Here is a 15,083-nt window from a genome sequence, read left to right as displayed (position 1 = left end):
CAGACACATTGATCTGACACAGAGGAATGTTAGTGTTTATTTCGAGTTGTGTTCCTTGACAGATATAAGTACAGAATTCATGTTGCTTTTAGATCTGTCATGGTCACCACCAAATCCTGAAAATTCCTGGAGTGGCAGAAACAAATTTATCAGAGCTTTGAGATGTTCCAACACCAATACCAGCATCAAAAATGTCTCCAAAAATGCCACACCAGGCATCATCGTACACAAATATTTTCCTGGAAATCACTTCTTCTTTGCTGCTTCTTTGTGTTGCACTGCCACTTGCAGTTAGAGAGGTGAAGAAGAAGTGAGTTCCGGTTGCATAACATTGGCAGTAGGGCTGCACCTATCAATTATTTTATTTTTTTTAGATATTAAACTCTTATTTTGTATTACTCAATTAATATAATAATGAATTTATCAAAAATGTTATAAAAAAACTTTATATTTATTTAATGATCTTCTCTTAAAGGTAAACAAATATGACAAAAAACTAAGTATGCACTTCAAGTCATTATTCCACAACAAAAAAATATAAAATTTGCGTTTCACAGTCCCAGAACAGTACCTACAGTTTAGTTTCCTCCTCTCATGCACAGTACAAAGGTGTCTCAAAACAGTCATACTGTTATTTATTCAGGGCACCCACAGGAGAACAACAGTTTCTAGTTAATAATGTATAGAGAGACTTGAGCCTTGTGGCCTTTGGCAGCAACCAGTTTATGATTTTAAACATCGCCTGCATGTGTTTCACCTCTGCTGCAGGTTTACATGATGCAACGGTTGGGAACAGTCAGTCTAAAGATCTGCTGCACTGTCACTACTGCTGACCCGAACACTCACAGCCCACAGGTCTAGATATTCAACATTTCTTAGACATGAACAGTACTGAGATGGTGTCAAAGGTATATGATACCATAGATCCAGATAATTCATCAATAGTGCTTTCAGCAAATGTCTCCAGTTTTCATTTCACTTATGAAGAACGCAGCAGGAGGAGATTGTCCAGGTCTGACATCTTCACAACAACAGGAACATCTCACCAGGCAGGAGGCAGGACATCACATTTACATTCAGCTGCAGTGATTAAGAACTTTGGCTTTGACCCTAAAAGCCAAAAGCTCTCAAATCGTTCTGTCCAAGTTGTCATCTTCGTCAGTGTCTTCTACGTGACTCATCTTTTTCATCCTGAGATATTAGTTTTCTTGCAGTTTTCAGGTCAGTAGTGTCAGAGGCATCATCACTCATTTTCAGCACATTTTCCCTCTGTATTCTCATATGGGCTCACTTAAAGTTTGTGGACATTTTACTATTGGGGCAAATGTCCAGAGCAACTCACTTAGACATTTGGGTTCTCACAAAATGGAAAATTTCAGTAAAATGTCCAGACTTCAGTGCATGTCTGGTATCAGCTCAACAGTCAGACCGTCTCTCTTGACTATTTTTAACTTGTGCTACTTTATATTAACTGTAAAAAAATGTTGATCTCATCAAACAATTCACTTAGAGGTACAGTGTGTAGAATTTTGTGACATCTAGTGTTGAAGTTGCATGTTGCAGCTGAAACCCCCCCACCCACCCCCCACATTATTCTACATTAAATTTCTGCCTCTAGGTCCCTTTCACCTGAATCTTACACACTGGACCTTTAAAAACAAAGCAATTGAGAGAAACCATGTCTCCTTCTATGTCACAAAAATTGGATGTTGTGGTCCAACCCTACTATAAGTGAGTTACTTGCAGTTAGAGATGGATCAGACGAGAGCAACACGTCCTCTCTCAAACACAACTGTGAGGTGCTGAGAGTCTGGACGTTTGGTTGTCACTCTTCATTTCTTTCATTGTGTCAGGCTGCTCCAGGCAACAGCTCTGGTCAGATTATATTGATCTAGGTTCTCAGACCTTAACCTGTCTCCTCTCCTCTCACTCTCTCCTCTCCCTCTCTCCTCTCTCCTCTCCTCTCCTCTCCTCTCCTCTCCTCTCCTCTCCTCTCCTCTCCTCTCCTATAATCCATTGAAAAGGGCTGGACTATGCAGTCATATATGTCAGACCTCATTTATCCAGCTGTGTGTGCTGACAGGCACGGTGCCCCCCATCCCTGGGCCTCCACAATGCCCTTGAATAACCCTTGAGTTCTGCGTCCTTGGACTGGCTGCCCGACTTCCTGCTGAAAGCTCTCAGATGTAAATGGGGGCCTTCTAGTTATGCTATATTTGGCACTGTGTCCTTAGACCCAACAGGAAGCCATAACAGCAGCTCATTATCTTTTGATGGATAGTGTTTTAAAGTGATGTTGTGTCAGATGTTGCATCCTACACCAGACACAAAGCGGTGGCACGCATGACCACACAAGTTTCTTTGCTAGGATGGTCATAAATGTGTTGATCTTAAAGGGAGGTGTGGTCAGGATCATTGATTGCGTTTCACTTTCTTGAGGCTGTGGAAACCTTTTGTGCTTTAAGGCAACAAACACCTGGTCTGAAGTCAGTGGTGCAGAATCTCTTTTATCGCATTATGAAGATATTGATATAGGCGGGTGCACAATGCAGTTACACATATACAGATGGAGATGGTGTGCTTGTGTGAAAAACAAATGTGTTCCTCTGCAGAGAACTGTTCTCTCTTGTACCCGGCAAAACCACAGTTATAACAGCAAACACTGATGTTGTTTTTAGACATGCACTGAACTCCAGATCATTTCAGGAGATTATCTGGAGGGGCGAACGCTGTGCGTTGTGAGAACGCAAATACCTGAGTCAGAGGCTCTGGACATTCTCCTGATGTTTTCCTGCCAGCCCCTTATATTAACCCCTTATAAATTCCGAATGACACCACTTGCCTTACACGTAGAAGACACCAATGAAGATGTCCACTGTGAAAGACAGCAAGAATCTCCTGAATCTCCATTGTTAGCTAATGTATGAAAATGGCTTCATCGACTTATTGCAACTTATCCCTATAAAACACACCCATAATTAATTAAGAAACTATATACAACCATTTTGAAATATGCACTTTATGCAGTGAGAATTTCTTTTCACTGATAAACTAGAAATAGATTTGGACACGCCCTGAATGCACTTGTGCTTTGGACCATGTGCTTAGATTGTTAAAATAGAGCAGTTAGTGTGTTGCTTATCCTTCCTGCATTACCTGTGGATTTCTTCACCATGGCTCAAAGGAGTTCTGCTGCCAACAAGTAGCATGATCAGGATTAGTACAGTCATTTCTGATCACATTCAACAGGCTCCCTTTAACTGCCACTAACCCCTATTAATGTTTAAGTGCTGTCCCTCAGTGTCGACAGCGTCCCTCCCTCTGCTGTGACTGTGCTGCGAGGCCTTGCAAAGTGGCAAACCTTGGTGTTTACCTCAAACCTCCTGGAATGACTTTCAAACACCACTGTGATTTCCCCCTCTGTCACCAGAAGGTCTCTCAAGAATTGATTCCTGGCACCAGCAGGCATCACACAGCTATGCCCATGGAGATTTGACTTTAGTACAGAAATAAACAGCAGCCCCGTGCAGCCCTTCAAGGCTCTGCTCTGATTTAGAGTACATTAAGATTCATCCACAGTTGCCTGCATCCCCCGTGTGCCACTTCTTCAATTTCCTCCTCAACCAGACTTTAGACTCATGTGTTTATATCAGAAGACAGGAGGGCTGTTTTTCCATTTGAACAATGCTGACATCCTGTCACAGGGGACGAGCGCTGAGACCGAGGCGGAGGCTGTGGGGGCTCGAGAGGTGGGGCCGAGCTCGGTCTCAGCCCCCCCGTCCCCCTCCCTCTCTTCTCCTCACTCACCATATGGCCACTTCTACAAACCTGGTTTTGTCAAGCGTATTGACAGAGCGAGGGAGCTTGAAATATCAAAACCCCAGACCACTTGAAGGCAACAGTCAAATTTTCCACCGACACCAATAGAGACTGTCAGATCCAATTTTACTCTGAGCCTCTTGTGCGTCCTCCTCTCTGCAGCCTGTTTGCCACCATCTCGCTGCAGTGTCGCCTCGAACAAACACACATGCACATTGTACAGTGTAGATGTCCTCGTGTAAATGTGCAAACACACACACACAGAATTCACAAAGCCCTTGGATACATTTGGTATATTTGTGGATTACTTTGCGTCTCTGTAAGGATGTGTGAGTGGATATACACCGGGTCTCTGGAGTAACCACAAATAATCCACCATTTGCCAGGTTACACTGCACCGCTCACAGACGAGAAAGGCTTTTTCACTAGTTATCTGTCTCGTCTGTATCTTTACTTCACCTAATGTGATGCTTCACGGGTGTTTCGTGTGTCTAGGTGCTGGTTTCTGTTTTTACAATATGTGTGGATGTGTGAGTGTGTGACCGTTTGAGCAACAGACAGTCTGACAGACGGCGAAGGGGCTGTCACGAGTGCCCTTACCCGTAGCTCGACCTTAAGTGACAATCAATCCTTTGTGAACGTGCCCTGTGAAGGCTAAAGGAATTATCAAGCTCCGGGCCCTCTGGCGTCATTTATCTACAAGCTGGAGGTCACACAGGTCAAAGAGAAACAAGTGGCTTCGGTAGTATCACGTCACCGATGATAGATCAGATTAGCTGATGATTCATTAGAGATATTGGTCACCATCCATGGTGACTTGAGGTATCTGTAGTTGTTTTCTTCTGAATCAAATAGAAAACAGCGTTTATTGCTCAAGAAGTTTGAGGACACAGCCTGTTTTGCATTGATTTGTGATTCTGAGTTATGAGTTTCATTAATATTATTTTAAAACTTGGAAACTATAGAGAGGGGGTGGGGGCTGTAATTTGGCTGCAGAAGAAGAAAAGTTGAATTTGGCTAGGTCTCTGCCTTATCAGCCACCGTGGACCACTGAATCCTTCTGTGTGTGTGTGTGTGTGTGTGTGTGTGTGTGTGTGTGTGTGTGTAGTGTTTGTAGTGTGTGTGTGTGTAATGTGTGAGCAATCAGGCACAGCTGTACCTGCCCTCGCTTGGCAGAGCACAGCATTTGCCTGCTCAAAAAACAGAAGGTTTTGATATGGCAGAGAGGCAGTCATTTGGCCGATCTAATGGTGGCTCCCATAGGAATCATGTGTGTGTGCAAACACCGCAGGAGAAAAGAGAATGAAGTATACACCCATAAAACCAGCTGAATATTTTATCATATCCATCCCCGCCCCCCTGCCTCTGCACTGACATCACCAGCGTGCCCACTAGTCCCCCCCTTTTCGATCTCATTTACGCATACATGTTGTTGTGCACATGCACCTTTTGAAGGCATCATTCATGCTTCTTTGAGTCTCTGACTGTTTGCTTCCTTCTCTGAGTTTATTACAGTTGAGATGTTTCCTTTTTTGTCAAAACTCATCTCTGCAGGTGAATTCACATCTAAAGACATTCTCGCCCTGGGGATGTCTCCAGCGTTCTCTTCTCTCATCCTTCAAACACAATCTCTCCCGTAGCCTTTTATCTGCCACCCCCCCCCCCCCCCTCTTCTCACTCTGCTCTCCCCCGCGCCCAGCTCCCTCCAGTGTGCAGCTCTGTTCCCTGCCAGCCAACTCCTGTTGCTGCCTGAGCCCAGCTCGTTACTGGAAACACTGGAGCACGGTCCTCCTCACCTTCCCTCTGCACTGCCTTTTAATTAGACAGCTGTTTGGCTGTGTGTGTGTGTGTGTGTGTGTGTGTGTGTGTGTGTGTGTGTGTGTGTGTGTGTGTGTGTGTGTGTGTGTGTGTGCATGGTTTTCCTTTGTACTGAGGGCTGGATTTTTTTGGGCCACATGAGTCATCTTTTTGAAGTGATTGGTATCATAGTGGTGTGTCTGTATCTCTGATGTCAGGCACTTCATAGCAGTGTACACTCAACAAACACTCCATGTAGCTTTTGAACACAAATGTACTCATACATTTAGCTGGTTTTTAGTTGATAAGTAAATTAGTTAATCGACAGAGATCAATGTGGATAATCAATCAACGGTTTAGTCATTTTTGGACAAACATTGGCACCTTCAAGCTTCTTAGAATGATGATAAATGATGATAAAAGGCCCAACAGTTGTCCCCTAAATATGCCAGATTTTATTATAAATCAAAATCCATCAACTATTCACTAGAACATTTGTAAAAATGTTGACAAATACCTCATGCTTCCACAAGGGGTCAGGGAAATCTGTTGAAGAATCTTACTTACAAACAAACAAACAAACAAACCAACAAACACACAATCAAATTCATTTATACTCTGCATTTTAATGTCACCTTTAAATATTTGTGCTTCTAATTGTGATTATTAGGTTATTACATAGAATGCATGTCATGCATTTGTTCACTGCATTTAGCACATGTGTTTGCATTGGTACAGGCAGTGTTTTTAATTCCAGGCTAAAAGTGTGTTGGTACAGTAGAAGACAGTGTCGTTCCCACTTCTCTGCTAATAGAATCCACTGTGTTCCTCACCCCCTCTTGTCAAGACAGAGTGACGCCTCTCCTCTCCTGAATAATCCCATTAACAGCACTTTACTGAAGTAGTGTCTGCCCTGATGGGCATGCTGTTTGGACAAAGTGCAAACTGTGGGCTCTTTAACACCTCACACACTCCTAGCCAATCTATGCTCTCTCTCTCTCTCTATGATCAGTGAACTTGTCAACCAATATTTATTATGAAGATTACTTTTTACTAATAGTGGGTTTTACCAAATGTTTGTCAGTGGAGAACTTTGAGTCTAATAAAATGTAACTAGATAATGAAGAACAAACATGTGGGGACATTTGCTTGAAAGTGTTCTGCCCCCATGCTCTGAATGTACTGATCGACGACATAGCAGCTCCCCAAAAATGAAGCCTAGTGGCTGACTGCACTATAGGTGATAAATCCTGCCTCCTTTGTGTGGATGCAAGATGAACCAAACGTAAAAAGTCGAAATATATGTTGAATTATTTTTTCTCAAAGATTGTTTCTGTCATTTTAGCTATAGTTCTTATCACACTGATGTGAAAGTTAATTTTTCCAATAAGTTTGTTTTAATGACTATAAAAAATGTGGTGAAACGTCATGTTAGTCTATGTTCTGCCCACACAGAGGGAGGTTCCACACACCCCTGTTAATTTATAGTAGTGGCCTTACTTACAAGGCCTGGTCGGCCATAATTCAACTATTTACATCTCCTTTACAACCAGGTTTGTCCCATAAGTGCCGGCACTTTGAGATGGTAGTCTTGGATGTTCGGAGTAAATCAGACAGCTCATAGGTGCAAAGTGAAATGAGGAGGATTTTCAAAGGAATATTCACACAGCTGCAAGGTGAGGCGAAACTACGCAGCTCAACGCAGCAGTGAAGTGGTCGGCAGCACGTCGCTGTTTTAGGGCAAGAAATAAAACACACACCAGGGGCTCCGTCACAAAAACCTGCACACCAGCGAGCCCAGCCATCAAGGGCAGCTCTGCTGTATGACATCAGGGGCTAATTATGCTAAACACAATACATTACCTCTAGCATGTGCTATGAAAGCAGCCATTTCTCTAATGTGCTGCAGAATATAAACATACTTAGTGGAGGAGGATGATAGAGGAGAATCAGCAAGAAACCCTAAACCAGTGTCCTTGTCAGAGGTAAGAAATGGAATAATGTTGTTGGAGCCGAGCATTTCTGATTAACATGTCATCTCAGCCCTCCCCTGCTGACTCCCTTCTCCCTCTCCCCTCTCTCCGCCGCAAAACTGGTTTACCTTTCATTAGGAGACCCTCGGTGCAAAATGTGTTTGCTGATAAGAGCCAGAGGTTTATCAACAGTTTATAAAGGACGACGTGAAGATTAATCAAATCAGCACACATCTGGAGAAGGACTGGACTCTGTAAACACAATCAGATCCGACTCTGCAGATGGATTGAGAGAAGTGTGGGGGGGGCTAGTGTAAGAACAGGGAAGGAGGAAAGATAAGTGCAGAGAAGAAATGCAATAAAATTAGTATGAAGTGAATTTGGCATAAATTATGTTTTATGTATGCAATTTTTTCTCTCCCAGACAGATTGTTATTCTGTCATTCTGCTGGGGAGTCAAAAAATGAGCAGTGCCTGGTGGGAGAGGGGCTGCAATCAGAAGTGAGAGAGATACGGTCCCAGTGACTGTCCCCGAGCCAAACACAGAGCATCCTCTGTGAGCTGGCAAGGCTGGCTCCTCATTATCTGCCTATCTTGGCTCCCATCTGAGGAGAAAATGCAGCGTTGCAGTCTCACTTTGGAGGGACACTGATCACAAGAGCAACTCATCTCAACTGGAGAAAGATTGTGCGCTCCCTCCTCTGGCTTTCTCTCTCCCGCTGCACTGCGTTTGGCGACAGACAGGGATGAGGAATCCTCTCTGTTTTCTGCTCAGAAAAGTGGAAGTTTGAGTCGGCGAGATGGAGCAAAGCTTCAAAAGGCACATGTAATTGAGCAGCCCTAGATAGGCTATCTGGGAACATGAAACAGCAACAGTTGTGACGGAGGGTAATTGCCTCCCTGGGCCCATATAATGCCTTGTCGAGTCTTTAAACTTGAGCAAATTGCTGGAAGTCCTTATGTCAGCAGGTAATTGGTTCCAGGCATTGGCAGCTATGTGAAATGAAGGAGAGATAGGTAGGTGGGGTGCAATTGTGCATTTAGAAGAATAATGTATGAACGATTCAAAGAAAGGTGTGTATGGGAGGACTCTGTTGTATTGATTTTTCCCCCCAACCACATGCTTTGCTTTTCATTTATTCAAAGGCCTCAATATTATTATGTTGGCGCGAGAGCAAAAATATCTTCTTCCCTGTAGGCACATTCCTTCAAATTTCTTCTTGATGTATTTGTGGAATAATATCTATGCAAATTTCAACTCTTCTAAAACTGAATGCAAGTATCAGTGGCCGGTTTTGTAGTCAGTGACTCATGGCGATGAAAAACTGTTAGAAACTACAATGAGTAGTTCAACCTTGGCTGCAGCTGACTTTTGCCTTTGACCCCAAGATGAGCCAGGTCCTCTGTGGTCATTTGTATCAGATTTAATCTTCATCTATATACGAACACACATATCAAGTAACTCTCACGTACACTGGGCATATACGCTTGCCGGTGTAAACAGAAGGGCAACGGTGTCCTGCTGGACAAGGTCATTGTCACAAATTGCTCAAATAATAGCTCCTCTCCTACACATGTACACAGTAGAAGCACAGTAAAATGCAGAATTTAACTTAGACAACAGGCCGAGTGACTCTTGTAATTTATTGCCCACATTGCAGGTAATACCGTTTGTTTCCTTCTGGAAGGGACTTTCAAACTGAAACGGGTCCAGCAGCTATTCCAAACCATTTAACAGCCTTCAAGCTCCAGAGTATTGTGGACTTCAGATGTATCCATAACAGGGTTGATGCATTTTCAAACTAAAACATAGTAGTGTGGATGTCGCACTGTGGCCTTCACTGTCCGGGTGTCTGTCCTCTCTCCTGGCCTCCATCCAACCCTCCTTTCTGGCTGGAGGATGCAGCGCAGGACCTCAGGAAGGAGATGCTTTATTAGCTGGCCCGTGATTAATCAAACATCTGTTCACGCAAAGCCAGCTGACCGCAGTCCCCAGCTGTTTACCCCCTGTATAAACAGCTAATGTGGCTGCAGCGAATGTGTCACATAGGACGTCACAAAGGCATTTTGTAAAAACTCCCCATCTGCTTTTGCATTTGTAGCCGTCACTGTCTGTGTTTTAATTTTTGCAAGTGGACACTGCTTGAGAAAAAGGATGGTAGAGCAGATGAGAATACACTGAATATTGTTCTCTGTATTTTTAGCTCTAGGGGTCTTGTGGGCAGCCAGTTAGTCAGCCCCCTCCTCTGCAGCCCTGGTGTGAAACTAAAACCCCTCTGCTCTCCCTCCTGATTAGCATTGTCTTTGTTCCGTTGGTGGTGGCACGCCATGAAGCGTGATTGCAGTGGGCAAACTGATGGCTTTAAAGCGAGTCTGCTGCTGTGTTGATCTGCATCAGGCTTTACCCCCCTCCTCGTTCAGCAAAGACAGAATCAAATCAGGTTTAGTTTGTTGTTTGGTCTCGGAGCTATAAGCCTCCTAAGAGGTTTGGGAATTTAGATTTTTCTCTCTCTTTTTTTTTTTTCAATTGATGTACAGTACTTCTGGCTAAAGGGATGTTTAACTGTGGGTGGAGAATCTGTGATGCAAAGGCAACAAAATTACTCACTGTTGATGCAATGTAGGTATAATTAATGGGGCTGTTTGAGATTTCCTTTTTTTTACCTTGCAGTTTTCTACCTTGCTGTTTTCTTATTTGCTGACTACTGCGCCTTTCTCTGTCTCTCTATTTATAGGCTGCTTCGATGGCACTGAGCAGCTTGGGCCATGTATATACAGCCATAGGAGACTATCCAAACGCCCTGGCCAGCCACAAGCAGTGCGTCCTGCTGGCCAAGCAGTCCAAGGATCAGCTGTCTGAGGCGCGCGAGCTGGGAAACATGGGGGCCGTCTACATCGCCATGGGAGACTTTGAAAACGCTGTCCAGTGTCATGAGCAGCACCTGGGCATCGCCAAGGCCCTGGAAAATAAACGTGAGGAAGCTCGGGCCTACAGTAACTTGGGCAGTGCCTACCACTACCACCGTAACTTTGACAAGGCCATGTCCTACCACACGCATGTTCTGGAGCTCGCCCAGGAGCTGGAAGAAAAGTCCATTGAGATGAGAGCCTACGCGGGACTGGGCCACGCAGCGCGCTGTATGCAGGACTTGGAAAGAGCCAAGCAGTACCATGAACAGCAGCTGTCTATAGCTGAGGGTTTGAAGGACAGGGCCGCAGAAGGAAGGGCCTCCTCCAATCTAGGTATGTGTTCAATATACTAAAGAACATAAAACTAAAAGATAACAGAGACCCTGTTCAGACCTGGTATTAACATCCCGCCTGAGTGATCCAATCACAACTGGACAGCACTAAGATCAGGTCTGAACTCACCCATGTGTGTCCTGAATTTGTCCTGAGATCCAATCACAATCAAATCTCATTCTGAGGTCGGATGCATGTGGCCACATTTTTTTTGTTGAGAAAGCAAATGCATCTACATATGAAAGACTGCCTACATGTCCTCTGTTCCACTGTAGCTTCATAATGAATCAAACGCATTTTTACATTTCTTCGTCATCGTTGTTGATTTGTTTGTAGCTACTGTCACAATATCATCACTGACCAACACTTGATGACTGATACTTTTCTCATCTGTAAAATTCACACACACACACACACACACACACAAATATTGTTATCTGACACATCTGTCAACTCAGACTGCGAAAATATAACATAATTTGGTCTTTGCGAACACATATAAGGGGTTGTTGTTATTTACATATAGTGCGGGGAAGTGGAGACAGGAGACACCCTCAGGACACATTTTAATACCATACTGACCAGTTCTCTCAGGAAGTATGTTACTACCAGTTCTGAACAGGGCCTTAGAAACACTGACATCAACGTCTATCCTCCTGGCAGATTATGTTCTCTTTAAGTTAGTGTACTGAATAATGATATATAAATATCATCATCTTAAATTTGAGGAAATTATAAAAAATAGTACTTTCTAATCTAGTTATATATTCCAATTAAACTAAGCCATAAATCTGTGTGTTGCTTCAGTGGCCAGTCAGTTTAAATCGAATAATTCCATTTTGAGTGATACATCTATACGTTTTTCAGACAGTTACACACTGCACAGTGGTTCTTGATGTCATGAGACTGGATTTTACTACTCTGGATTTATTACAGCATCAGCCATTTTATTGTCTGTCTCCCAAAAATAACGAGGTTAAGTGTAGAAGTATGTCATCCATGATACATAGTGATCTACCAGGAATGTACACATGCACAGTCCCTGTCCACTTTTTTTATTGCTGGTCTGAGCATGTTCTTAATATGCCAGTTGAACACTATCAGTCAATACTGTCTCTGTTTAAGTGTGAGCATCGATCACTGGAGTGTATCTCACAGGGACACGTGGTTGACTTTGGTATTTGTGTTCTCTGCAGATGTGAGTGAGTGGGATGGGGGTGTTGTCCCACCTCCTCAGATCGAATTCCACTTTTAGCATGTACAGTATGGTAGTGGATGTATGTTTTCCTTTGAGATTCCCCTTTGACCCTTGTAGCTGCAGACAATGTGAAGGTGTCTAGAAGCAGATATGATAAATCTGTGTCAAGATAAGGAAGCGCCCTGTAGGTAGATACTATCAAATCTTTCAAACTAAAACTGAATGATTGCTTCAAAGGGGATTTTAAGTGTTATTTTAGCTACACTATAAACTAAAGATTGACCTCAGGAGGTGAGATAAGATGATGAAACTGAATTTCACTTATATCAATAGCACATGTGTTCTGTGGTTGATTATGGTACAAAAAAAGTAAAGGAGCCTCTATTTCCGTGTGGTATTTTCATAGCTCTGCTGGCTGCAGTTCTGAGTTTGTCTCCATTTAAATAAGCTGTTTACTTCTCGTTGTTCTTAAAAATAGTTGTTGTCATAAAGGCCTTTGCACTTCAGTGACGATGCAAATGAATGGCATAAAGGAGAAATTTGATGCACTTGACTATTGATGTAAAGTGCATTATAATGATCATCATTTCATTTGAGGAGGGTCCTGTTTGTTTGTGAACAGTCCCAGCTCTGTTCACAATTGTTTAAAAAGTTAGGAGGTGCGTTACCTGTTGCTTGATCCTAACTTCACGTCAGCTACATCATATCCTTTAAGAGAGAAAAATAACTGTGCATAACGGCTAAAGACAAATTATTTATTAAATCCATAAATAAACTAAATAGCAGACAAGATAGAGGAGGAAGTTGTTCATCTGCAACTACACTATGTCGTCAACAACACAAATTCTGATTGGTTAGATGTGTCCATTAAAGAGAACTGGTCATTTGTACAAAAAACCTTTATTTGGTCAATGATGTAAAAAAAGTAATTGATCAACAGTGTTTTGTTCATTTTAGACAGAGGCCAGTCGTACATTATTGTATCAACACTATTTCAGTTAGGAACACTTTGTCATGATTTACCCATTTATTGCATTGGCGCTGAAGGCTCCATTCTTTGGATGTTCCCTGGATTAGCCAACAGCGTGCAATGTACGTTTGTTTAAGGTGAATATTGTTTACCACAACCATGTTTGGACACGGTGCTAAAAGGTGGAGGTTGGGGTGGTGGAGGCAAGTTGCCGGCAGCAGGGCGTGAGTGACAGTGTAACTGAGCAGGGATCAGTGAGGATGAGGTCGTATTTCAAAGGGACCGCTTTGGTGAGAGAATGGGCTGTGATCAGTAGCTGTAAGCTTATGACAGCTGAGCACATGGCTCCGTGTCCTGCATGAATTAACGCAATGCTTCATATTATATAAACTTTTTGTGATACAGTTGTTAGTGGTTGCATCATGTGCGACATTGAACAGCACCCTGTTATGTAAGCATAAGGTAGCAGAGTGTAGGGCCTCTATATTGCACCCAGGGAAGAAGAGGGTGCATGTTAGAGCCAATGGTTATGATTACAGGAAGTTATGTATGGTGATGGGACGTAGGCACATAACACAAAGTGTAAATAAACCCCATAAAAATGTATAATTTTTCATGGGAGGTGTCTCCACATTAATCTGCTCTGCTCTCACTTTCACACTGCTTCGAAATTAATCATATCTTGAGATAAAAAACTGCGGGATGATAAATAAAAGTGAGATGAGGGGAAAGTCAGTGTATGACCAGGTCTCCTGACTGACACTTAAAATGTAATTATTTTCCCATTTTTACAAACCAGCGTTTTATCGGCAAATCTTGCTCAAATCAAATTATGATCAAAGTAACCTTGCGGAGTCCGTTAATATAATGACAAAAGGAACCTTAGGGATAAAAGTGTCCCTGGATATTCAAGACCCTTTGTGAGATATACGGTGTGGGCAATTCTCCTGTATTTAGTCCAGCCGTTACAACCTACGCTGGATGACTTATGATGGCCATCAAGATAGTAATAAAACTTACTCTAATGGACAAGTAAGAGGCATAATAGTTTCTTCCAGATGAGTTATTCTTTAACCCAATCTGGAAAAGTGTGCAAGCAGAGAGTGGGGTTAATCAACCAGACATAAATTGAAGTGGTCCTTTGACCGGCCTAATGGTTGCACATCCTGCGTCGCTCTTAGCTCCAGCACACACCTGATTTTTGAAGTGAGGTGGAAGCAGGTCGTGATAAATTAGAGGCTCCACTGAGAACATTTTACGATGTTACATACACAAGAGCTTTATTTGAAGTGTTCACTAAATGTCTAGCAAATTTATACTTATCTGTGATATGTTTGTTATGAAGGCCGTTGCACTCTCATTCATTATCAGCTCCAACATTAAAGTTTTGCTGTGGCAGAGTAATGATAGTGTTGCTGAGGCAGTTTGAAAGACGTCCAGCTGGTGACGGAGCAGAAGCTTAATGAGATGAAGCCTCGACAAGTCGGACCATCATGTGGACACAGTAACCCTTGACACACAGGGGAAGCTTGCCGTCTGTCTCAGTGCTGGTGCTTTGTAGCCATTTTCAGACATGAGGATAACCGCTCAATTGGGTCCAGACTTTCTCTGGAATTTGCCTTTTATACATCAGGCGGAGATTCTCCGCTCAGGCGTGTTCACAACACAGAAATCTTCGGAGCGTTCAGGTGAGGGGTGGTGCAGGTGGACGCAGTGTATTAATTCTGCTGCAGAGATCACATGAATTTGTTTACAGCACATGGACACGAGCGTCCGCCCTTATTACCTATTTTCACATCTTCGTCGGTTTCTTTAACGTGTTTGTCACCGCTTTTTTATCATTAGATATTTGTATCCTTCACGTTTTCTTTCCAGTTTTGCATCCGTCGCGTGTTAGAAATGTCATCAACATGCCCAGTGGTGGTGAATCCTCCGGAGGATCTCTTGCTGTTTTCTGACATCAGCTCATTCGGACATCATCAGGAGTTTTTTAATTAGGGGCCTGGCAGGAGAAATGACATTGTCATTCTCACATAGAGCCCCTCCGGAGAATGTCAGGGAATTATCAGGAGTTGAGTGCATG

General features: G+C 43.0%; 1 protein-coding gene across 5 annotated transcripts in view; it reads left to right on the top strand.

Moving 5' to 3' along the window:
• LOC109633643 (tetratricopeptide repeat protein 28-like) overlaps positions 1-15,083 on the top strand; it is a 180,131-nt gene that overhangs the window by 133,173 nt on the left and 31,875 nt on the right. For all 5 annotated transcript variants that reach the window (XM_069524037.1, XM_069524036.1, XM_069524035.1 and 2 more), the window contains one exon: positions 10,325-10,832. In XM_069524037.1, the coding sequence (XP_069380138.1) occupies positions 10,325-10,832 (508 nt within the window). The remainder of the gene's footprint in view (positions 1-10,324; positions 10,833-15,083) is intronic.

This window comes from Paralichthys olivaceus, chromosome 4 (assembly GCF_024713975.1).
Source record: "Paralichthys olivaceus isolate ysfri-2021 chromosome 4, ASM2471397v2, whole genome shotgun sequence".
NCBI lineage: Eukaryota > Metazoa > Chordata > Actinopteri > Pleuronectiformes > Paralichthyidae > Paralichthys > Paralichthys olivaceus.
The sequence above is the reverse complement of the archived record's forward strand: the minus strand, read 5'-3'. Positions and strand labels throughout refer to the sequence as shown.